General features: G+C 45.0%; 1 protein-coding gene across 1 annotated transcript; it reads right to left on the reverse strand.

Annotated features, from left to right (window-relative positions):
• Positions 1-946: 946 nt before the first annotated feature.
• On the reverse strand, positions 947-7,151 carry RNF2 (ring finger protein 2). The gene is made up of 6 exons (XM_009979151.2): positions 7,065-7,151; positions 6,267-6,427; positions 4,850-5,065; positions 3,374-3,646; positions 2,187-2,358; positions 947-1,048 (listed from the first exon to the last, which is right to left on the reverse strand). The coding sequence occupies exons 1-6, from the start codon at positions 7,149-7,151 to the stop codon at positions 947-949; spliced, it is 1,011 nt and encodes a 336-aa protein (XP_009977453.1).
• Positions 7,152-25,229: the final 18,078 nt, after the last annotated feature.

The following is a 25,229-nucleotide window of genomic DNA, read 5'->3' on the forward strand; positions in this document are numbered from 1 at the left end:
ATAAATCAAAGAATTTCGATGCTGCATTATGTCCATGTGCTGGAATTTCGCGGATTTGCTGTAAAAAACTCAAAAAGTTTTCAGAACGATTCTTTAAAGGACGTTCTGATACATTCACAAGAAAAATCTGCTGTTCTAGGGAACAGAGTAGGGCTGTAAAAATTCCTGAAGATTTTGTTCCAATTGAGTTTGGTGAGGACAGGACAACCCTGCACCAGGGGCCAGACAGGAGGCTGCAGTGAGCATCGAGACTGGTATGTTCTACATGGGGAAGAGTTACGGGTTTGGGTTGTCTGGGTTTTTTTTTTGACCGAAATATTTGTTAAAATGCAAGCCAATCTCACGAATCCCCTTGTATTGAAGGATTAAGCCCGGAAAACAGCTGGGTTTTAAAGGACAGCTCTATTTGTTCACAAGAAAACAATTAATAAATCTTTTTAAAGGAATCAGATGACCTCTAGCTGCAAGACTACCAGAAATCAATTCTCTACCAACCTTTTCTATGGATAACCAGGAGCAAATGACACCATTTCACACACTCCTCGGCGTACGTTACTGTTTGGCTTCGCCATCCCATGCTCAGTATTTCACAGAGGCTACTGTAACCGGGGCAAATGTGTTAAGAAATCCAGATTTACCTGGACAAAATTAAGACATTCCAAACTGGAACACTCGTTCAATTCTCATGCATTAGGAACAAAAAAGCATGTCAAACACTGGAATGCACCGGAGAAGGTCATTTAGTCTCCTAGGGAAGAATCAAAAACCCAAACCAAAGACTAAATTAAACACAACCCAGAATACTGTCTAATCATATTAATAAGTATACTGAGGGAGCCTGAAGGCATCACACGTGTTGTCCATGAAGATAACGGTGGTGCCTTCTTTTAATATTAAAGTCACAGCTATAAAAAGAGTTAGTCCCATCTCAGTTTTCCAGCACAGCTTATTTATGTTCCTTTGTTGGTGCATAGTACAGTTCCATGGGTTTGTTCACTTTCCAGTACTTCTCACTGACCAATTCCAAGGAAAACGACCCATTTAATACCTAGGAGAGAAGACCAAAACAGAAATGAAATCAATCTGATGGCTCGCACAGGTAGTACTGGAGCACTGGAACGGGTTGCCCAGAGAAGCTGTGGCTGCCCCATCCCTGGAAGTGTTCAAGGCCAGGCTGGATGAGGCTTTGGGCAATCTGGTGTAGTGGAAGGTGTCCCTGCCCATGGCAGGGGGCTTGGAACTAGATGATCTTTGAGGTCCCTTCCAACCCAAACCATTCTATGATTTTATGAACTGTGGAAATCAGAGGAACGCACTGACTTAAAGAATTGTCACTGATAATGTGGAGCAAGGTATTAGTTAACCACTCGGCGTCAAAAAGCAACATGAAAGCTATTCTGAACTCCTGATGTCACTAAAACAGCTCCGAGAAAACACTTTTGCAAAGTGAATATAGTTGTAAATCAAGCGAACTTGGAGTTTTCCCTCTTTCCTCTCTTTGCAAATGGAGTGGTAGATGTGATAGATGTGGTAGATCTACAGCAGAAGCGTCATCTCTGCTTTCATCCAAGGGACAGTCTCTAGTCATGTCTGAAAGTAGACTCTCATGGCAGAGCATCTCTCTCGTAACCAGGAGACTCGTTTTATTCCCGTAAACGCTCGAGTGTAAGACCCAGCGCCGAGTTCAAGCTAACTGCGCTATTGCCATGATGTTCCATCTGTGTATTCCGAAGTCAGTGACAGAGGAGGGATTCTTCCCTAAGCGCGCTCCCAGCTGTTCCATAGTGGAATAGTAGAAGCCTACACGGAAGCGGGAGAAATGCCGCCTTACGACAGCGCTTCCTAGCGCCGGGAAGCGTCTGCCTGCTCTGGAAACCAGAGTCTCAGATGAATGAATGTTTTTCCTCTTCAATTTTGAAGTGTAAAACAAAAGGTGAGGTCCTCACCTGGCCTAAGTCAGCTAGTAGCTGCTGGCATCTCTTCCCCAAGTAGTTTATCCGCCTCCTTTTCCACTCACCAAGTGTTTTCCTACCAGGGAACTGACCTGCTTCTAAATAAACAACGGGGTGCTATGAGTTGTACCCCTAGGCCAACTCGGGAAAAGTCCGTCCGAGTAGATTTTAGTCAAATCTGGATCAAAGACGTATGGGTGCTCGCTTCTCCTCCTAGCCACAAGTTCTACTTACAGTGAACTGCCCGTTGGCGGTCGCGATGTAAATGGTGTACTGCTTCTCACTGGCCGTGTCAAGGTTCATCTGGTTGGACTCTCCTTTGCTACGAAGCTCCTCCAAAGCCAACCTCACGGCTAGGTACTTGGACAAGTGATCCACGGTGGCATTGCCGGAGGTCTTGATGTATCTGTGACAACAACCACAAAGATAACCGGAGAGGTTTGAGTTGCAGGTATGGGGAACAACAAGGGAAGTTACTCTTCCTTATTGCCTCACTACTTGTTCCCACTTCGATTCTCCATGCGGGAATTAAAGGCTGACACAAACGCTGCAGAGGCCTCTCCCAGCAGTCTAGCTTTGCCTTTCGGAACAACCCCCAGAACTCCGTCGCAATTCCAAACCAAAAAGAAAAGCTGGCTGAAGTTTTTCAAGTATTTATAGGCACTACAGAGAGATGTCTCATCAGGAGACAAAGCCAAGAAGGGATCTGAGAAAACTCCACGAGACTGCTCGTTGCTGTCATCCAAAATTTGCAGTCTGTGCTTGGACTGGATCATGAAAAAAAATGCCAGGAAAAACTTCCAGCCTACAAATCCCGCTGACACAAAGCCGCTCCAAAAACTGCTGATGCTATGCAAGGTTTGTTTATTCCCAAAGAATATTAGGATTAAGTAGAAAAAGGCGGATATTATACCATTGCCCTAGTACTCAGTGTGAACTGCAATGCTAGAAACCTTTAAAAACGTCTTTATTTGTGATCAAAGGCTTAAACCAGATTGTTGCTGCATTCTTGATAATAGTTGAGCAGCACCATCTACCTGACTTGCAACGGGAGGAAGGGAAGGTGCATATGGACTTTCCAGGATGTCCATATGGATGTCCAAACAGGATGTGGTATGATATAAGGAAAAGATTTTTTACAATGAGGGTGATGAGGCACTGGAACAGGGTGCCCAGAGAAGTTGTGGCTGCCTCATCCCTGGAAGTGTTCAAGGCCAGGTTGGATGAGACTTGTGGAAGGTGTCCCTGCCCACGGCAGAGGGGTTGGAACTAGATGGTCTTTGAGGTCCCTTCCAACCCAAACCATTCTATGGTTCTATGATTCAAAATAAATTGATTTTTAAAAGCCCCAAGGAGTGACAGAAAACAAAAGCACCAGAAAATAACAGGAGAATACATGAGGAGGAATAGAAGACATTTACCTCGTCTGTGCGCTGTCATCGTTCTCCATGAGGGTTGGATGAGGCCTGAAGACCAATTCGATTTCACTAGCACCATCCATCACGGGGTCTATTGCCACAGTTGTGTTGTTATTATCCAGTTCTAGCCCAGAATCATCCGACGTTTTGGTCCTCTTGTTACTGGGCCCCGCTTCCTGGTTGCTGTGTGTGGAGGCATTGCTACAGTGTGAACTGTCCCCGTTATCTTCTGCTCCGCTGCCGTTCTCGATCTGTTGCTTCTTGCCCCTCTGTAACCTGAGCAGAAATAGGAAACCACCGCTAACTCGCGCTCGGAATTCACCCAACGCACAGGCTTACAATGCTCATACGACTCCTCCCTCTCCTGGGCTCCCTCATGGATATTAGGAAGAAATTTTTCACTCAGAGGGTTGTGAGGCACTGGCACAGGTTGCCCAGAGAAGCTGTGGCTGCGCCATCCCTGGCAGTGTTCAAGGCCAGGTTGGATGAGGCTTTGAGCAACCTGGTGTAGTGGAAAGTAGTGTCCCTGCCCACGGCAGGGGGGTTGGAACTGGATGGTCTTTGAGGTCCCTTCCAACCCAAACCATTCTGTGATTCTATGATTCTATGCCAGAAGTTAGGCATATGCACGCACAAGCGCTAAACGTTGCAGAGATATTTAAAGTTTTTTTCAAAAAAATACAATAAAATTCATTCTTTCTTACAAAAAGATTCTCATAGACCAGACAAGATTTGTCCCTATCCCTCAAACACCTTTTAGACACATTTCAAGATCGCTTTTAATGTCATACATTTATTTTTATTTTTCAGACCATTATTTTCATCTAAATATAAATCCACATGGCATCTGAAACAGAAATCACACCGTGCTTCCCCACAACATAAAATTTGGGGCCTCTCCAGTTTAAATGCACACACAGAACTTCTCTGCTGTATATTCCAGCCTTGCCAATCAAGCCACGGCTAGTTCTGGCATCGCGTACGTTTATTTGCATGTAGTGGTGATATGTTCATAGATTCATAGATTCATAGATTTCTAGGTTGGAAAAGACCTTAGAGATCATCGAGTCCAACCGTCCCTAATCCCCATTAAACCATATCCTCAAGTAGATCATCCACCCTATTCTTAAACACATCCAGGGATGGAGACTCAACCACCTCCCTGGGCAGCCTAAGGTTGGCAGTTGGTACAGGGTTCATTGTATTATCATTATTATTATTATTAATTGTTTATTATCAAGATGCAAAAGCCACAGTTTGGGAAAGCTCAGCTGAAACCTGACGCAGAAGCTGCGGGGAGCGAGACCCAGGTTTCTGTTAGTAGCCAAAAGATTAACACTTACTTTGCCAAAGGTTAAAAATTCTTTTGGGAGACTTGGGAGGAGAGAAGAGGAATGTCGGGCGGCACAGGGAGCGGGGACAGACAGCGTGTTTTCAGTGTTAAGGCAAACGAAGGTCACACGTGGACAAATGAGGTACCTGTTCATTGCCTGAATCTTCAGTCCCTCCTCGATGCTGTGACTTAACGCCTGCTGGTTGTTGTGTTTGCTGATCCTGGCCAGCACTCGCTCCTGGTGAGCTTCGTATTCGTCTCGGCTCGGATAAATTTTGCTGATGAGAGCATCGAAATTGGGATCTGGTCTCAGCGATCTTTTCGAAACCAGCTTCTTACGACACGTGGGACATTCTTTATTGCTGGACAGGGACAAGAAGGAAAAAAAAAACAAACAAACAAGAACAACAGTCTGCCTTAATGCTGCAATTTTTGGTCAAAGTGCTCACCGAGACTCAACATTTATAGTAAATCTGGAACGGGGCTTCTATCTTTTGACAGATCATGTAGTTCCAGATATTGAAACAAAATCCCCCAAACGTGCATCTCCCTGCTTAACTGTTTGGGTTTTTTTTTAAAAAAAAAAGTATGGTTAAGCAAACTGTATTTAGACTGAAAAGTTCCACTCTGCAAACTGGTTCTTCCCTTAAGCCTCTGGCTGGATTTTCACCTAGAAAAAAGGCACATCTAGTGGGAATTATTTAAGGCATAGTCTTTCTAGCACTCACAGGACAAAACAGAGATGAAGGACCCTATTCTATGGTTCCAGCACTAATTAATGGGAAAACTAAAGCAGTCTTGCCCTTCCTACCATTTTGCTCTCATTTAACTAAAATGTCAGGTTCACACCATTTTTCTTCTCTAAGAGGAAGGGGCCTCAATAGCCGAAACGCTGGTGTCTACTCCTGATGGTTTTCTTGTTGCCTTCTAACGTGCCTTTGCTAATTACTCCTCAGAATTTACACAGGCACAGCAAATTAAGTGTGACATGCACACAGGTAATTGCCGTTACCAGAAATGGATTCTCAACATCACTGACTTAATTGCTGTTGGTTATCTCGGAGTTGTGTTGCTTTTGGGAAAACACGAGCTTGTAATTGAAGAATACAAGAAAAATTATTTGTGCTTCAGTTGTAGGTTGTTTCAGGGGTGCAGCTTGGAAGCAGGACTACTCCTGAAAGGCCACACAATTTGGAAATTATTGTTAGGAGAAGGAAGAATGAGGGAAATAAGTCTCATTTTTGTAAGCAATGTACTATATTTTTTGTTTCGCTGTTGTAAGATCTTAAAAAAAAAAAAAAAAAGAAGATAAAAGGGGTTTTCAACCCCTTGCAAAAAAAACAAGTTATGGGATGATTTTTCATCCAAGGAAAAGGCCAAGTCTGCTCTGCCACAGGCGGCTCAACACACAGGAATGAAACACAAAAGGTGCCCTGTGCATTCAGGAACTGGCAGGGCACACGCACGTAACGTCCACAGCAACACCCAGGACTTGGAAGGATTTCCTTGATGACGTTTTCCTCTGAAGTGAAATCCCTCTTCCCTGTAGCCATATTGACGTACCCACTCCTGAGGGCTGTGATGATGCAGTCGGCACAGAAGCGATGCAAACATTCTTTTGTCGTCATGGTGTTTTTTAACATATCCAGACAGATGGGACACATCAGTTCACTGTGCAGGCTCCTGGGTGACACCACTATCTCCAAGCCATCGGTGATTGCTTCCTAACATAAAAGAAAGTTCTTGAATGGAATTTAGGCACTTCCTTGCAGAGATTGCATGGTTTACTAGTCTTTTAAAGAGAAACACAGTAAAAAGATAAACCAAGACAGATGCACAACCGGAAGCACATACAACCATGCTGCTAAAGAGGGGGAAGAAGGAAAGGAAGGAAGGGGAAAGGAAGGAAGGGGGAGAAGAGAAGAGGGGGAGAAGAGAAGAGGGGGAGAAGAGAAGAGGGGGAGAAGAGAAGAGGGGGAGAAGAGAAGAGGGGGAGAAGAGAAGAGGGGGAGAAGAGAAGAGGGGGGAGAAGAGAAGAGGGGGAGAAGAGAAGAGAAGAGAAGAGAAGAGAAGAGAAGAGAAGAGAAGAGAAGAGAAGAGAAGAGAAGAGAAGAGAAGAGAAGAGAAGAGAAGAGAAGAGAAGAGAAGAGAAGAGAAGAGAAGAGAAGAGAAGAAGAAACAGGAAGAGATCAAACTTTTTTTTTTTAAATCTGATGAGAGGTTTTGTTTTGGGAGGATTTTTTTTTTTAACTATTCTATCATTTCGAGTAGGCAGTTAAGACTCCTAAAGGAAAAAGAAAATCCTCAACATCAAGCTCCACGTTCCAAAAAGCATGCGGCCAGCCCCGTGGCACGCCTTACCTGAGGCGTTCTTTGCAGCTCATACAAACTGAGCTCCCAGGTTTTGCTTAAGGGTTGCGTCCCGTTGGTCTGCACGGCTTGAGACATGGCTGGGAAGAAAAAGAGCAACAAGTTGCACACTCACATCCATCCGGCTGACCCTCTCCCGGCTCCGCTGGGACACGGCGGTCTCTGTGCCAACAACGCAGAAGCACAGGGGGAACGTTGTACTCCCATGGACCAGGCTCTGCTGTGTTACACACGGAGAATCCCACGCGTCGTACCGCTCCAGAGAAATTGAGGGAGTCGGTCAGCCATGGATGCTTGGCGAAAATCAGTGCAGGTTGTTAAACAAAAGTGCCACAGAACTGAAGGCCATAAAGCTGCTGTGAAAGCTGCAAATGCCACCTGATGCGAAAAACAGTCATAAAACACCCATTTATGAACAGGTAGGGTCTACATCCTGAGTGGAAGGTCAAAATTGTACATGCACACAGAAAATTAGCGACACGTTCGCTGGAAGCACACTGTGATGCCTTTTTTTTTCCTCCCGAAAGTACATTCCAAGCAGAAGTCCAGAGAATATTGAGAGATCAGTTACAACCCAGTCACTGGGTAACTGCTGTGTTCAGCTCTGGGGTCCCCAACATCAGAAGGATATGGAGCTGCTGGAGCAAGCCCAGAGGAGGGCCAAGAAAATGATCCGAGAGCTGGAGCACCTCTGCTATGGAGACAGGCTGAGAGAGTTGGGGCTGTTCAGCCTGGAGGAGAGAAGGCTCCGGGGTGATCTTATTGCAGCCTCCCAGTACCTAAAGGGGTCCTACAGGAAAGCTGGAGAGGGACTTTGGACAAGGGCATGTAGTGACAGGACAAGGGGCAATGGCTTTAAACTGAAAGAGGGGAGATTTCAATTAGATAGAAGGAAGAAATTTTTCACTCAGAGGGTGGTGAGGCACTGGCACAGGTTGCCCAGAGAAGTTGTGGCTGCCCCATCCCTGGAAGTGTTCAAGGCCAGGTTGGATGAGGCTTTGGGCAACCTGGTGTAGTGGAAGGTGTCCCTGCCCACGGCAGGGGAGTTGGAACTGGATGGTCTTTGAGGTCCCTTCCAACCCAAACCATTCCATGATTCTATAATTCTACGCCAGAAGTTAGGCATATGCACGCACAAGCGCTAAACGATACAGAGATATTTAAAGTTTTTTTTAAAAAAATGCAATAAAATTCATTCTTTCTTACAAAAAGATTCTCAAAAAGAATCTCAAACTGTTCTGTGATTCTATTAGAGGTCCAGTCTTCCTCTGCAATCCTGCTGGGCTTCAGTGGACATGCACCCGATCTGCAGTGGCCTGGGGTGGCAAAGTCAGAAGTTTTTTTAACTTTCAGAAACCCAAATCATATACACATTATCACGGTTTCGCTGGTTTTTTGTATGGGCAGTGGTGGGCAGGCACTCCTGGACACGGACAGGGCTCAATGCACTCAAAAGATGACTGATCCCTTCCAGAACCAAAACCACTGATGCAGAATTTGCTTAAGGCAAAGGCACACATCCCCTCTTCATTAAAAAAATAAAAACAACCAACCGTAAATAAAACAAAAAACAAACAAACAAGAAAAGGACCACGCAGAGCAATTGTCATGCTTTCCCATGAAAACTTTGGGATTGTTGTATGAGATAAGGCAAAACTACCACACATGGTTACTACAGACACGTGAAAGACAGTCAGGTGAGAATAACAGAAGAAAATCATGTTTCTGGACAGAAAATATTTTCACACTGGGGCAGAGGGGGCAATTCTCCCCATCTCTCCAAAAATGCCTGCCTTGAAGCAGGAAAATGTATTCCAGACTGCGTGGTATGTTTAAAAAAAATAAATGTAACTGTGTAAGAGGCAAAATTGCAGTTGCAGACATTTCTGCTGGGTGCAAAAAAGTGCTCTCTTCCTTCTTTTCTAAACTTTTTTTTTTTTTTTTTTTTCAACCTAGGTTTGTATTTCCAAACCCTTCGAATCAGCAGCCAAACGCAGACTCTGTTGGCACCTACCAGGAACATCATCATCCAGTTTCCAGTTCATCAAGTTCTGTACGAAAAGGGTCAACCTCTCTGGAGAACAAGGTTATTTTGTAAGTTTTAATTAATTGTTGAGGGAAAAGCAAGAGAAGCAGTGCAGCAAGGATTATTATAGCTACTTTTATCCAGGCACAGAAATTAAAGTTTTCCCACCTTATGAAAAAAATATGGGGGGGGCACAAAAAATAAAGTGCCCAACCTGAGGTAGTCGTGTCCACTATTATGTTTAACAAGCAACAAGGGTCTGGGGAGGCATCAAAATAACTAACTGGGAGATGAGAGACCGTCAACTCCAAGTTTTACTATATAAATACTGTGCCCTAAAAATACGGAAAGGAGGAGGAAAGGAGGAGGAAAGGAGGAGGAAAGGAGGAGGAAAGGAGGAGGAAAGGAGGAGGAAAGGAGGAGGAAAGGAGGAGGAAAGGAGGAGGAAGGAGGAGGAAAGGAGGAGGAAAGGAGGAGGAAAGGAGGAGGAAAGGAGGAGGAAAGGAATAGTATTTCTCTGTGTTCTAATTTCCACTATTATTTAAGTGGAAATATTTAAATATTTATTAAGTGGAAATAATAAAATATTTATTATTTTAACTCCAGGTGTAAAGGAAGTCAAGTCATAGAATCATAGACTGGTTTGGGTTGGAAGGGACCTCAAAGATCATCTAGTTCCAACCCCCCTGCCATGGGCAGGGACACCCTCCACTACACCAGGTTGCCCAAAGCCTCATCCAACCTGGCCTTGAACACTTCCAGGGATGGGGCAGCCACAGCTTCTCTGGGCAACCTGTGCCAGTGCCTCACCGCCCTCATTGTAAAAAATTTCTTCCTCAGATCTCATCTAAATCTCCCCTCTTTCAGTTTAAAGCCATTGCCCCATGTCCTGTCACTACACGCCCTTGTCCAAAGCCCCTCGCCAGCTTTCCTGTAGCCCCTTTAGGTACTGGAAGGCTGCTAGAAGGTCTCCCCGGAGCCTTCTCTTCTCCAGGCTGAACAGCCCCAGCTCTCAGCCTGTCTCCATAGCAGAGGTGCTCCAGCCCTCGGATCATCTTTGTGGCCTTCTCTGGACCCACTCCAGCAGCTCCATGTCCTTCTGATGTTGGGGACCCCAGAGCTGAACGCAGCACTGCAGGGGGGGGCTCCCGAGAGCAGAGCAGAGGGGCAGAATCCCCTCCCTCGCCCTGCTGCCCACGCTGCTTTGGATGCAGCCCAGGATATGGCCAGACCAGCTGATCCTTTTAAAGCTATAAAATTCGGAAAAATCTCTCATGAGCCAAAGAAAGATTTTTTTCACATTGTTGACACTTTGTTCAGTGTGAAAAATATAAAGTGGAAAGTTTCTACACAGAAGGAATAGCAGACTTTTTATTAACTACTACTACTGGCAAGGGGAGAGATGACAAAGAATAAATGTAAAACCTCAGGTTTGTTCTTCAGTCTGGAAATTTATTCCGCTGAAATCTCAGACTCTTAAGATCAGTTGGATCTTCATTGACATCGTTCTCTATTCCTGTGCAGCCCATTTGCCATATTTTTTTTTTAAAAAAAGGTCTTAACAATTTTCTCATGCTTATTTTTCCCACTGAAAATATGAAGCAGATTTCCTCACAACGACACCTACTTAAGTTTTCAACTCTTCAACGTTTCAGCTCTTTTCCGCTTTATAAACGAAGAGGATGGGATCTCTTCTTCACAGATCATCACCTGCACCAGCATTGGGAACAACGTGAGGTCAGACACCTCCTGTGTGCCTTTTTTCACCATTAACTTTTCGAAACAACTTCTGGCACACCACAACTTCATACTTTTTATCATTTTTTACCTTTATGACCTGTCTATAGCCTCTGGATATAAGAGGAAAACAACCAGTCACATGAGAACAGGGTGATGTACGAAGGGGAGAAGCCACATTCCTGTAGGCAGATCAAACATCTTTCTCCTGGAGCCACTGGTAAGTGCTAGTTGTTGTGATTTATGCTCTAGCCAGAGGGCCACTCTTGTCAGTCATTAAAAAAACCCCATAAACTGTTCCAAACAGCATCTGAAAAAAAGAGACACGAGCTAACGTTTAGTATTTAGGCATAAAACCAGCCTAGTTGCTGCCTGTCTTTTATAGAAGCAAACTGGAAGATGAAACAGGGAGACTGCTCAAGATTATGTGTAAATTTGGATTTCTTTGTACCCAGGATGTTTTCTCGGATCTCCACATTGCCAGAGCATTAAAACCAAAAAGTAAAGAAAACCCACCTGCACTGTTCTTAAGGAGCTTTGGAAAGTTTTGATGGATTTTAGATAACCAAACATCACCCACAAGCTAAACAGCTCCCTAACTAGAGCTGGGAGATGAGCCTGCTGGCTTCAGTAAAAGGCACTGCATCACTTCATTTGAAAGACTTGCTATTTAAGCCTGTTTTCCTTGGAAATCTCGCTCTTGGTGCTCATCCATCTGTAGACTATTTTCCAAAGCAAATTTGAAGACAAATGGCTGGGGTTTAATTGCTCCTGAAGCACTGGAAAACAGACTGTTACAGGAAAAAAATAACAGGAAAAAATGAAAGACCCCATCGGGAAAGCCCCTCTGATCTCCTGCCTGCTTACTGATGGGGGAATTCATGCTGGAGAGTCCTTCCAACATGCTTAGAAAAAAAACTCCAGCAGAGCAACATCCGCACCTGTCACACACCACATCCCCTTCACAAGCTCTTACACTGACATACGCTGAATTATTTGCTCAGGTGTAGTCCTGAGTCACACTAGATTGGGCATTCGGGTATCTCATTCCTAAAACTGTCCAGTAAAAATAAAATCCGACTGGCAACAAGTACATTTCAGATCACTCAGAGCTGCGGGCAGACGGGCTGTTCCAGCTCCAAGGCAGGCAAAGAGCTTGGCAGCACCATCTGCCTGCTCCTACTCTTCCCAACTTTACCTTGCCAGAGGTTTACCACCCTTAGATTTGCCAATGTATAATGGATCTTTAGTCTTATTTCTCAAAATTTGTTGTTTGTGAAAATTTAAGATTTCCTGAGCTCTAGGTTGGAACTAACCTTGCTGGTGGTCCTGCTTTACCCAGGGAGCGGGGGACTGGATGCCATCAGAGATCCCTCCCAACCTGAATTATTCTCCAAAATGCTTTGCAGTGCCTACTTTAGCCCAGGCAAAGACACATGTGGATGTGTCAGCACACCTTCAGATCAGAGAAACGGTGAAATGGTACCAAGCAGCTGGAAGAGATAACCCACAAACCCAGCTCAGGTGTGGCCACAACTGTACCAGCCTCTATTTAACTCAAAACAGCATACCCATCTCTGATAATTTCAAGAAAAAACACTTTTGAGGAAAAAAAATTGCATCAGGCTCTTTAAAAAAAAAAACACCACCACATTTTTACCCAGTATTAAATCCTTAGAAATCAACTGATTTTTATTTTTATTCCAAGTTTTAAATGGTAAATATTTAGACTTAAAACAGTAAGAGAGTGAGACCTCTATTTGGCACGCCAAGTTCAACAGCACCTTCAACCATTCTGATTTTTTTTTTTTTTCCCAAAGGATTAGTTTTTTCAAAAGTATCATAGTGCAGTTACTTGGAAGCTTAACAGGATAAGAGTTTTATATTTTACTCTCTCTGATATTGTAACTAGTATTAGGGATGAACTGCATGTTTTGACAAAGTATTTGATTCAGTCATTCATTTAGGTTTATTCAATCAAGCATTCTGAAATTTAAGCTTTTTCTGCTTTTACTTTCTGGCTAAGAGCTTGCTTTGAGAAGAAAAAACAAAAACCAAACCAAAACAACAACAGTTCTGCATAGACACTATTTGAAGGAATTAGTCCTCACTGCAGTTCGCTGGTAGCTCAGATTACATTCAGTTGTAATCTGGGACAACTAGGACTAGATTACAATCTAGTGCTTTCAGCATTCACTCTTTTCCGAAGGTTTTTTTCATTGCTGGATCTCAAAACCCCCAAGAGACAGACAGAATCAGGTTCTGGCCCGGGGCTGATTTTGTTCCCAGCTCTGAAATGAACTGCTCGATGATCCTGAACAACTATGTCACTGCATTTGTCTGCACCTCCCCTTCCTCTTCTGCTTGTTCACTCGTGTTGTCACCACTCTTCGAGTTGTCTCTCGGTTAATTTATACTGCACTCACTATAATTACCTAGTGATCTCCAACGAGGGTAAGCTCAAGAGAGGAATGTCTTACTAAAATGTTTTTAGTTCGTTCAGCTATCAGTGCTTGTCCTCCCAGTACCAAGCTCAATGTCGCAACGTCCCTCACTGGGACGGTTTTCACTTCTCTACCTTTGCAAACTGAATTCAGTGTTGTATCAGCCACCCGTACAGTCACCTTCTCCTGACACCATCAGCCGTGGTCTGTGCTAACAACAAATTCAAGCTGATCGATTCGTGTTCAGAGTCGCCATCGCATCGCAGCGCCGCTGTAGCGCGGCTCTCCTCCGACGTGCAAGGCTCAAGTTGTCACTCTTGCAGACGTCTAAGAGATGAGATACGATTTGGGATCCCTCACCATCTCTTACTGTCATCAAAACCTCATTTAAAATGTTTAGCAGCTAGTGCTGTGCACTCATGCCATGAGCCAGACATAAAGCAGCAACTACATAAGCAACCAAAAAACAAAAAGAGAAAGTATTTGCCGTGACAAAGGCACGTGGACAGACAGAATAAACTGGTAAGGGTCAAGCAGAAAAAAGTATAGAAATAATTCTATACTGAAAGCGTAAACCCACAGCAAAAGGATCACTCATAAAAGGTCCCTTCAGAGAGGCTGAAAGATCTCCACTCCTGGAGACAGTGAAACTCAACTGGATGTGGTTGTGAATAACCTGATCCAATCGGCCCTGCTTTTACCAGGAGGTTCTATTAGGTGATCTCTGGAGGTCTCTTCCAACCCAAATTATTCTAATGGTGAGGTCAACTGACTATCGGAGACATTTTGGAACAGTTTGCCCAGAGAAGTTGTAGATATCCCATCCCTGGAAGCATTCAAGGCCAGGTTGGATGAGGCTTTGGGCAACCTGGTGTAGTGGAGGGCTTCCCTGCCCATGGCAGGGGGGTTGGAACTGGATGATCTTTGAGGTCCCTCCCAACCCAAACCATCCTATGATTCTATGATTTATAGTCAGTTTTGCTGTTCAGAAAGTGACACAGCCAAGAAAAGCCAACAGCAACTAACACTAACCAGCCAATAAAACATTGTCGTAATAAAAAGCTGAAGAAACCTCAACGGGACCTTCTCCCACTCCACACACCTCTTACAGTCTATGTGGCTGAATATTATTATAGGAACATCCTCCTTACCCACAAAAGAAAACATCAGAAGGCTGTTTTGGGACTACAGTGACCACGGGCTTTATACAACGTAGAATCCATTTGTTTGAACTGTGTGAAAACAGCAACAAGGGAATTGGGGCATCGGATACCTAGTACGTTATAAAAAAATATCCAGCAAGTCTGCTTAAGATGGGAGTTTCCTCCATAAACATGTGATATAGCCACATATTTAAGAAAAAGAACACTTTCCTTAAATATCTTCCGAGAACTTCTGGAATCAGCAGTAAAATTCACAACCGAGTATTTTTGTCTAAATTGGAAAATTGACAAATAAGCCCCCAAACACCACACGGATGTTTTTGGAGAATACAGTTTCTCTCTGCTGTAGTACATTTCAATTGGCCAAGCAGAAATGCCATGGGTTTTGCCCACCTACTGATAAGCTGGCCTCTGGAGAGCTGCAGGTACCTGCCCAAATCTAACATTTGTAGCTGTTAGCATAGAGCTGTAGGTGGTGAGGAACTCGTAGCCAACCTGCAAACTCCTGAGGATCAGATACAGATTACAAAACGAACGTTATCAAGGGAATGGTTTCAGCTACTATCACGGAACATCTACAAGTACATTCATGGGCTGATTTCAAAATTATTACCAAACTGTTTATCAGTTAATACACTATAGTAGTGTAGGCGAGCTCCTTGGTAAATGCCTACTACGTTTAGAAACGAGTGGTCAGCAGTGCTCACACAAAGCCGGCGTTTAAAACGCTTCTGTACGCGTTAACTACAAGTCTATCATCTGCAAAGCACAATCAAAGCCAATTAAAAGACTGTTAGAGATGCCAAATTAATACAAACTATGAAGCTGGAACTTCAAACAGCAATTACATGCTCCAGAAGTCAAACCTGATAACAAATAATGAGTATTTACACTGTGCTTTCTGCCCTCACGATGTATCAGCTTGCAAACAAACACGTCCTTGGACTCTTATTTGTGGGATAGAAAGATTGAATCAGAAAAAAAGGGAGGGAGAAGAGACAGCTACTGCATGAAAGAGATGAAGCCAGCACACCAGCAACTCCAAGGGAAACAGTGTCGCTTGGAAATAAGAAAGGAATCCAGTTCTTTGTCAGAGCATCTTCCTTGGATCCTGACCTGGGCTTTCGTAGTGCACGTTTAAAACCGTCTGCATCATTACAACTCTGACCACCACCTTCACTCTCCCCAAAAATCCTCACAAATGCCAGCACAGTCCCCCCCAATTCCTTCCCAATCACCACAAGGCAACGCACTGGTACCCTGACGTCCCCCTGCAATCACCTAAAGCCTCCAGAGCACTGCAGGAAGCCTCTGCTCTTCCATCTCTCTCCAAACCTACAGCAAAAGCAAAGATCACGTCAGCCCAGAGAGAAACTCCCATCTACCTCCACTGCGGAGTCAACTGCTGTCCTTACACTCCACCCTGGACACCTGAATAATGGTACAAAGACCACATTTATGATTGCTTGAAGGCTGACGTTATAACCCATCCCTGAGGAAAGCTATTAGCCATGAGGCATTCACACATTTACGTGTCCTCTCTCCTTTTTCTTCTTAAATCCATTTTGAAGGGGTTCCGTGTTTCATTCTTAAAGAACAAACCCAGAAATCTTTATTTGAGGTAAACAAAAGAAACAGGAACTAAAATGAAGACAAGTTGTAGATGCCCCATCCCTGGAAGTGTTCAAGGCCAGGCTGGATGAGGCTTTGAGCAACCTGGTGTAGTGGAAGGTGTCCCTGCCCATGGCAGGGGGCTTGGAACTGGATGATCTTTGAGGTCCCTCCCAACCCAAACCATTCCATGATTCTATGAATGGCTGGGACTATCCTGAGGCCACACATGACCGTCAATAATAACGTACGTTCATGCCAGCAATCTGACCGCAGTGCGCGGCACGGTTGATGTTTAACATGATGAAACAACTTACAGCAGGTCTACGCTTTCACTACTTCAAGTCATTCCAGTTTCACACTGAGAAACGGACACGATGTGCTAACCATCCTGACAATCCCATTTTAATTTTGCACCTGGTTCCTTGCCATCCTGCCTTCCAGAAATAAAGAGACTGCCATTCAAATATTTTAATCAACTCTATCAATATAGCCCCACCATGGCTGAGAAAACAATTAAACGACAATAAAATCAGCAAACTATTAAAATGAAACACAAATTTTACTTTCAGATGGGTACATCTAACTCCCACTGAATGTTAGATAATCGATGGCACAATGTAGTTACTAATACAATAAAATTATTTGCACATACATGAGCACCAGATGTTCTCCACGCTCAAGGTTGTGCCAAGTTCTACATTTAAAATATAAATCCAGCCTGTTCTGCATGAAAAAATAACATATTCTCTTTTCTTTTGTAGTATTGTGTCACCAGGATGTGTGTTAGGAGAAGCTGTAAGTATGCATTTCTACAGGCTGCTTGAAAGCACATCATCTGTAAGACAGTTTGTCGGATTCTCTCCTTTGCCACTTAAAATTGATTCTCAAAATGTGAGGCTCGTTGAAATTCGTTGTAAAGGTCACTCTGGAAAGATTCATACTTTTTCCTCTTATCCCACTACTTTCAATAACGAAGCTTTTCATCTGGAAGAAACTCGACTACACGAGAAGTGACTTTATGGCACTCAAGGCTGGAAGCATGTAAAGATTAGGGAAGTTGTGTTTATTCCCAAAGCGAGTATTACAAAGCTCTGCTTTTCCAGATGGTCAAACTGAGAGATGCAAAATTTGTCAGTCTATAAAGAGCAGTTAGCAAAGAGATAACCTCATTTCTGCCCTAGAGTGCTATCAGCCAGCAGGAAGAAAAAGAAAAAAAAAAAAAAAAAAAAAAAAAAAAAGAGTTGTATAATGAATTCAAGACCACTGACTCAAAAATGTCCCAAAGCAGCCAATAAAACTGAGGAATGCAGAGAAATCCGAGGCACTGGCGCAGTTTAACAGCCTCGACAGCCGGTAACACTACAGACATTTTCCCAACATGACTCTTCCTCTCAACCACACTAGTTCCGAGTTTCCAGTTTTCCTGATAACTAGTCCCAAACTCCCATCTTCTCACAACCTGCCCCATAAACTTAACAGGCATTTCTCTTCAACAGGAAAAAACTCCTTCCTTGAAAACCAGGTAACACCACCTACCTAATGCTGTGATTAGGGAACATCCAGCGGGCTACTGGGCAGATGCCATCTGACAGAGGGGAAAAAAAAAAAACAGAATAATGACAATTCTGAAACACGCCAGCTTGCCAGCACCTTGTCTTTTACAGTTCCTTCACTGTATTTATTCTCCTAAGGAAAAAAGCCTTTTGCCTGGTGCCTTAAGACGTGGGATCTTCCAGTTAGTTGTCATTCACAATTTACTGGACCTGTGTCCAAGTTTTGGCTGGGGCAGAGTTATTCTTTTCAGCAGCCAGAAGAGCTCTGTGTTTTGGATTTGGTCTGGGATTTGGTAAGAGCAGAATGTTGACAGCGCACTGATGGTTAGAGTTGGCGCTGAGACTTCCAAAGACTTTCCAGCTTCCCGTGTTTTTGCCAGTGTGCAGGAGCACAACAGGCTGGGGGGGAGCGTGGTGGGACAAAGGGCTCATGATTTGAGTTTAGATCTTGGATTGAGGGCCAAATTGGCCAATGGAATATTCCATACCACACAATGTCATGCCTGATACATAGATGAGGGTTGACCACGAAGAAGTTCTCTTCCTCTTCTGTGGGGCTCGCTGTTGGAGTTCTTGCGCTCTCTTTCCAGGCCTCTCACTTGTCCGGGATTGCAGTTTGTTTGCAGAAGATTGAACCTTCTCTCTTTTGGGATCGCTGGCTGGGATGGGACAGGCTTTGGTCAGCAGGTGGTGAGCAATTACACTGCAAATCACTTGTTTGTATATATTACTATCAACATTTTATAGATATATTCATATATTATCACTCACTATTACTTTTAATTTTATATTATCATTATTATTAAGTTGTTCTTATCTCGACCCACAAGTCTCCTTCCCCATTCCCCCTTTAATGCTCTTCCTCATGACATGACAGAAGGATGTGGCATCCATGGCCTTTTCACACTGCCTCCTGGATCACTCCATTGCTGTCGATAATCTCAGGCCTTAGCGTTCAACATCTTATTTACAGTTCTGTATCACACCCTCCTGGACATCTGCTCAGCTACAAAAACTGGGATACACAAAATTATCACACCGTTTCCAGAGAACAAACTCCAAATCATGTTAGTTGCCTCCAGGTAGTCCAGAATTCAGCCATCTTCCTCTAGCTGTCATACCTACAAACGCTCAAACTCATCCCATTTCAAAACCAGGCTATTCCTAAATTAAAAAGCTTAGATGTGTTTTCTCTCGGAGGGATTAAGTAGAAAATTTTTCATTTTTTTGTTAAATTTTAGGCAAAGTTTCTCATGTTATGAAGCACGCTACTGTACATTGCGTGTATGACTACCCGGGCGAGTTTCAAAAATTATATTCTTAAGCTCTTAGAGTGAAATCAACCTTAGACTTCAGAATTAATAACCAACTGTGAAAGACAAAAGCAAAACTTCCTTTCTAAAATCCATGTCAGTGCTGTGTTAGATCAGAGTAGGAGGGATGAAGGACTGAAAACTTTTGGGAACAAACAAAAGTAAACCTTCGAACTCCAGAAAGGCTGAATCTGCCAAAGCAACTAAACACATACAAACGCATCACCTTGGGATATTTTTGATCAGATTTTTTTTAATCCTTTTTTTCAAATTCATTCTCTAGTGACGTGTTTATAGTGCACCGGACCTCACGGTCTGCAGTAAAACACCACGTTTACATGGATGTGACTGTACCAAACCACCACACCCCCTGCTATTGTACCCCCTTAGCACAGAATTCTGCTTCAGAACCACTGCTTTTGGTTTTACAGTACTTTCTTACCCTCACAGCACTGCTGGCACAGGTCTTTTGAGGCTAACCGATTTCTTGCTGTGCCCCTCAAAAAAGGCTACAAGAAAGCTGGAGAGGGGCTTTGGACAAGGGTGTGTAGTGACAGGACACGGGGCAATGGCTTTAAACTGAAAGAGGGGAGATTTAGATTAGATCTAAGGAAGTAATTCTTCCCTCTGAGGGTGGTGAGGCACTAGACCAGGTTGCCCAGAGAAGTTGTGGCTGCCCCATCCCTGGAAGTGTTCAAGGCCAGGTTGGATGAGGCTTTGCGCAACCTGGTGTAGTGGAAGGTGACCCTGCCTGTGGCAGGGAGTTGGAACTGGATGGTCTTGAAGGTCCCTTCCAACCCAAACCATTCTATGATTCCATGGTTAATTTGTTAGAGTACTCTTCAGGGCTGTACCTCCTGCTCCCCCCACTGCACTATGGTGGCTGTTCCAGCCTTCGGATGCCACTCCTGAGCGCAGGGCAGAACAGCTCGCTCATCATCCAGTTGCCAAGACAGTGTAAAACTGAAGGCACATTGAAATGACCACGCTAGACCCTGAACTGCAACACTTTAGGAGCCAGCACAGATCTGCTTCCACTTCCACTGGGAAATCAATGTGGGTTCGTTATTTTTCATTTCACCAGCAGAAAACATGAAAGGCTGCTCATCAGCTTCTTGGACTACTGCTTTGGCTGCTTTGTTACAGTGCTACTGGATCCAAGATGTTTCTAAGCAATTTGAAGAAACATTGTAGAAGTTCAAGCCAAATATACTGTAAACTGGGCAAACATACTGCCCTCTCCGGGCTACTGGGATCACATAAGTGAGTCACTTTGATACCCTTCTCTTCAGTATACAACATACCTACTGTCCATCACATTTATCAATAAAAATGGCAGTAAGCAGCAGTATGAGTTTATATTGTGGGAGAAATTCTGTGAGTATCAGATAAAGAAACAGGCTCGGTTTTCAGTTTTTGCAGAGCTATGTTAGATAGCCATACAAGTTTCTCACCCACTTCCCAGTTATCATAGCGAAGGCAGCCACAACCAATAGTGATGTCATTTTCTTAATGAGAACAAAAGAAGGCTTGGTCATGAATAAACAGAAAATAAACTCCCCCACAACACTTGAGAGACAAAAAAAGAAAGACTCGAGCCATCTTGTGTATGATTGACTTAATACCTACAATAAATACATAGAAACAAAATTGTCAATTTGGCAACCAGACAGCTTTCATCTGAAGCTGGGTGACAGCTAGCATCAATTTGTGTTTGAGGACTCTCTCTGAAATAAAACTGTACATTTTGTAAACCGTACTGCAGGAGCAATGCATACACAGTGTAAACCCAGTAATCATCCAAAACAGTTCAATTTTTATCCCTGAGTGGTAAAGAGTCGAGAATGGATTAGGTTTTTAATTAGTTAGAATACAACTGCTAACTCCCAGCTGTTCAAAGAGCGAGCTCCACGATCCAGAAGTGAGGTGAAGGCAGACAGGGATAATTCCTAAAATATTTCTCCACTGCAACAAGTCTAAACAGCTCCGTAAGTAAGACCAAACGCTGCTCATTCCTCAAAAAAAATAAGAATTTAAGGTAAACTTCAAAGGCCAGTTACTTTCACCAACAAGCAGAACCAAGTTTAGGGTCAATAACATCCCTTCTCCAATCTTTTCCCTCTCTTTGTATCATTATTAAATTGCTGATTTATTCAGTAAAAAAGTAGGTGACGGGTATTTAAAGAAAAAAAAAAAAGTGGAAGGAATCCTGTTACTCTGATGCTTCTTTCACTCATGTTCTCTGAAGTGATGCTTCAGTAACAGTAGATCCACTGCTCCTTTTAAGAAAAATACAACTGAGCAGTTGCAGATTTATGTTGCATTTTTGAAGCTCCCTTTTCCCCATGCCTTTTTTCCCCCCATTGTGCTCCTTCTTATAACACGGGAAAGAGAAACGTTCAAAGGAAGCTGAAGAAAGTCACGTATTTCCACATCTATTTCATATATAAGACTGATGGCTTTCCTACAGGTGCCAACCATATTTCTATTTAATGAGAACACAGCCCTCAAAATGCCAGAATTCTGCTCCAGTCACCCAAGATGCTCAACATATTACCATGCATCACTCTTAAAACACAAAGTGTCATTGATAAAGGCAGCCCCACGCAATTTATTTCGCCGGTGCTCGCATAATATTTCAACTCTAAGACATGACAGGCAGTGCTTTTCTTGGCAGCTGCAGCAGGGCTGGTGTTTCAAAGCTTTCCTGCCCAAGGTCAGAATTTTGGCCACTGAAGAAGTTAAAAAAAAAACCAAAATAAAACACCACCCCTCCAATGCATAAATCTGTGTCTCACTATTAGTATGAAGCTGAAGGCAGAAAACAATAAGGCGTTTATTAAATATTGCAAATAACAATTCGTAGGGTCAATAGGGTCTAAAGATGTTCTAAATTTATTTAGATATCATCATTGAAGAGCATCATAACAAACTCAGAGCCGGCCACAGAGCCTGCTACCGACAGCGTGGCTCACCTTATCATCTGTCCAGAGAAAATTCCTCCCATCTCCAACCCGACAAAGCTAAGCCTTCACACAAGTGTAGCTTTTAACACCAAATATATCGGTATCGATACCCGCCACTTTCAAAGCGAGCGCCTCTGTCTTCGCTGACAAGTTGAATGCCAGCTCCGAGCTTGACATGATGTATAAAAATGTCAAATTACCTCATTACGAAAGTTTTTCCTGAAAACATAGATGAATGCAAATGAGAGCACCTCTGCAGGGAACTCCTGTGACAAATCGAGTCTTTGTCACTGAATGAATGACATATTTGATTAAAGAATTTTCCCCAAGCAAAAATAATTTCACCCGCACACCAGTCACCGTTTTTTTCAAACGCAAGCAATTTCCTTTAATCCTTAAAAGCCTGTGTGCAATGCAGAGTTATTACACAGACCCATAACCACTTCCAAACAGCACTGGAGCATGATTTATCATCCTGGAAATCAGCTTTCTCCACTAACTGTCCTCTGGATTTCTATGGAATTAGGCACTTGATCCAATTACATTCCATAGAAGAGGGTCTGGAAAACAAAGAGCTTAACAAAAATCCCAAGAACAACAATATTGCTCAGAGCATTTGTTTGATATACACGCTATGCAATGGGGTGGGTCCAAGGAAGGCAAAGGATTCCGAAGAGCCAGCTACCCTAGAGCATAAAAGTTGGCAAGAAACAGGTGCCAAATTTGCATCGGAAGCAGCGAGAGCGAGTGTGAAGGGAGAAGACACATCCGCAGCTCCCGACACAGTGTCCTTCTCCACCTGATGCCCTGGTGAAAACGGTGACATTATCACAAGAGCAGTCAGGTCCTTCCCAGGATCGGTTCATCCGCATCACGCCTTGGAAATACCGTTCAGTGCGGCGACGTGCACGGGCTTTAGGAGAAACAAAAGACTGGGAACGCAGAGCAATAAATCATACTGAATATCGCATTTTAAGCGGGGGCAGTTCATTAAAAAGCCAATAACGGCTTGTGACTCTGCTAATCAGCTCTCTCTTCCTCAGTAAAGGCATCCGGCACTGCCTCGCTCTCTGGGATGGCGTTAGGGTACGCGGCTGCGAGACGGAGCGGTGGCTGGTACCGCTCCCTGCGGATTCCGGGCTGCGTGTGCGCACACACATACACATTTCCATACATTTCCAGATCCCCGCACCCCCCGGGCCAGGTTGGGGGGCAGCAGAAGGGGCCCGGGCACGTCCCAGGCAGCCCCGGCCCGGCGGGGACGGCCTGTCCGGGGGCTCGGGGCGGGCAGCGCACCCACCTGCGCCGCGATGCCCGGCGGTTCCCGGCCGCAGCTCCTCTCCGGACAGCCCCCCGCAGCCCAGAGGGATGCCCGCTACGGGACACCCGCCCCTCGCCATAACAACCACCTCACCGAGCCGCAGCCCCTCCTCCGCACCGGGGTCAGGCACCGCTGCCGGCACCGCGCACCCCGCGGCTCCGCACCCGCTCCTGCCACACCAGGTGAGAGACCCCGCGGTGGCGGGCGCGGCCGCCGCCCGCCCCGCCTCAGCTTGCAACCCGCCGCCCTGCGCTCACCGCCCGCCGGGCTCCCGCCTCAGGGCCGCCGGGCTCCCGCCTCAGGGCCGCCGGGCTCCCGCCTCACCTCACCGCACCGCTCGCTTCCGCCGCCCTCTCTCGCCGGCGGCCCCCGCGGCACAATATGGCGAGCGGCAGCCTCCGCAATGGAGCTCGGGAAAGAGAGGGGAGTTACATATTCATGGCCGGGGCTGCGGAGACCGGGCTGCTCAGCGTCCTCCCCCCACCTCTCCCTGCGTGCCGGGGCGCGGCGGCGGCGGCTGCTCGCTCGCTCGCTCCTTTTTCCTCTCCTCTCCCCGCCTTCCCCGCACCTCCGCTGCGGCCGCCCGGCGCCCGCTCCCCGCCGCCTGTCGGCGCCAGCGCCGCGCTCCCCCCACCGCGGGTCCCGAGCGCCGGGCGAGGCGGCAGCGAGGGCGGCGGAGCTACCCACCGCCGCCTTCCTTTCCCTTCCTTTCCCTTCCTTTCCCTTCCTTTCCCTTCCTTTCCCTTCCTTTCCCTTCCTTTCCCTTCCTTTCCCTTCCTTTCCCTTCCTTTCCCTTCCTTTCCCTTCCTTTCCCTTCCTTTCCCTTCCTTTCCCTTCCTTTCCCTTCCTTTCCCTTCCTTTCCCTTCCTTTCCCTTCCTTTCCGCGGGCGCCGCTTGGCGGGAGGGTGAGGGGGGGCGGGAGTCGCGCTCCCTGAGGTAAAGCTGCGGGGGGGGGGGCGATCGCTGCGAGGGTTTGATGAGCTTTATTGTTATGAGCTTTTGTGGGGTTTTTTATGAGCTTTGGGTCTTCAGCGGCGCCTTTACTGGTCTCGTCATTAGCTGCTTTACAGCGGTGCGCTCCGTGTAATTAAATTAAGCCCGGCGCGAGCAAAAAGTGAGCGGGGATCACCTTGCGAGGCGTAAATCTGAATTAATGCTTCGGTCTTCAGCGATGCAGCAACATCGCTCAAGATTGTTCAGTATGGAGCGTTCAAAGCAATTCGATACCGAGGATTTAAAGTTTTCCTAGAGTTTTACACTTACTATTGGAATATAAACCAAGTCCTGGTTTGGACTTTTCCCCCCTCTTTGCAAAACTTAACGTATTTTTAAGAAATCCTGGCCTATGTCGGGTTATTTCTCGTCGTTCTAAGTAACTATTTTTATGCTTTCGCTCCCCACGCTCCTTACGACCTACGCCGCGGCCGATTAATTAAGTCCTCACAAGAGCTTGGTGAGGCAGTCAGCAAGAACATCTCTGTTTTCTAAGCGTGATCAAAAATGTCACAGCTAAATCTCAGAGGGAGTCAACTGCGGACAGGATTCAACAGTCCTTTTTTTCTTCCTGATTGTTTTTTTTTTTTTTTAAAGAATTATTTTCCTGAAGTGGGTTGTGTTGAGCTCCTTAAATGTTAAAGAACAGAAAAAGCCATTCTGGTAAGTTAGTCTCTTTGGAATGAAACTAGTCGGAATTAATGACTGAAGTTTTCCTGATGTTCCAGCTGTTTGTCAGCACCCAAGGAAAGGAAGATGTCATCTGTCGAGCCATCGCTCTACCAGAAAGTGTCCTTTGGTGAAAATTGCTCCGCTCGTTAATTGTCTGCAGTGCTGCGGTGAGTGAAGAAGTCCCTCTGTTAACGTACCACTGTTAGTAAAATTATTTTGGGGATGAAAAAAGCTGAATGAATATTAGGTCGTTGAATGTTGCAAAAATAAGGTTTGCAAAGTGGAAGCGTGGAGCTGTAAGGAAGGCAGATCTCCAAAGGCAGGTGGAGCGCAAGGTGAGTTGGAAGCGTCTGG

Source organism: Tauraco erythrolophus, chromosome 10 (assembly GCF_009769465.1).
Source record: "Tauraco erythrolophus isolate bTauEry1 chromosome 10, bTauEry1.pri, whole genome shotgun sequence".
Lineage (NCBI taxonomy): Eukaryota > Metazoa > Chordata > Aves > Musophagiformes > Musophagidae > Tauraco > Tauraco erythrolophus.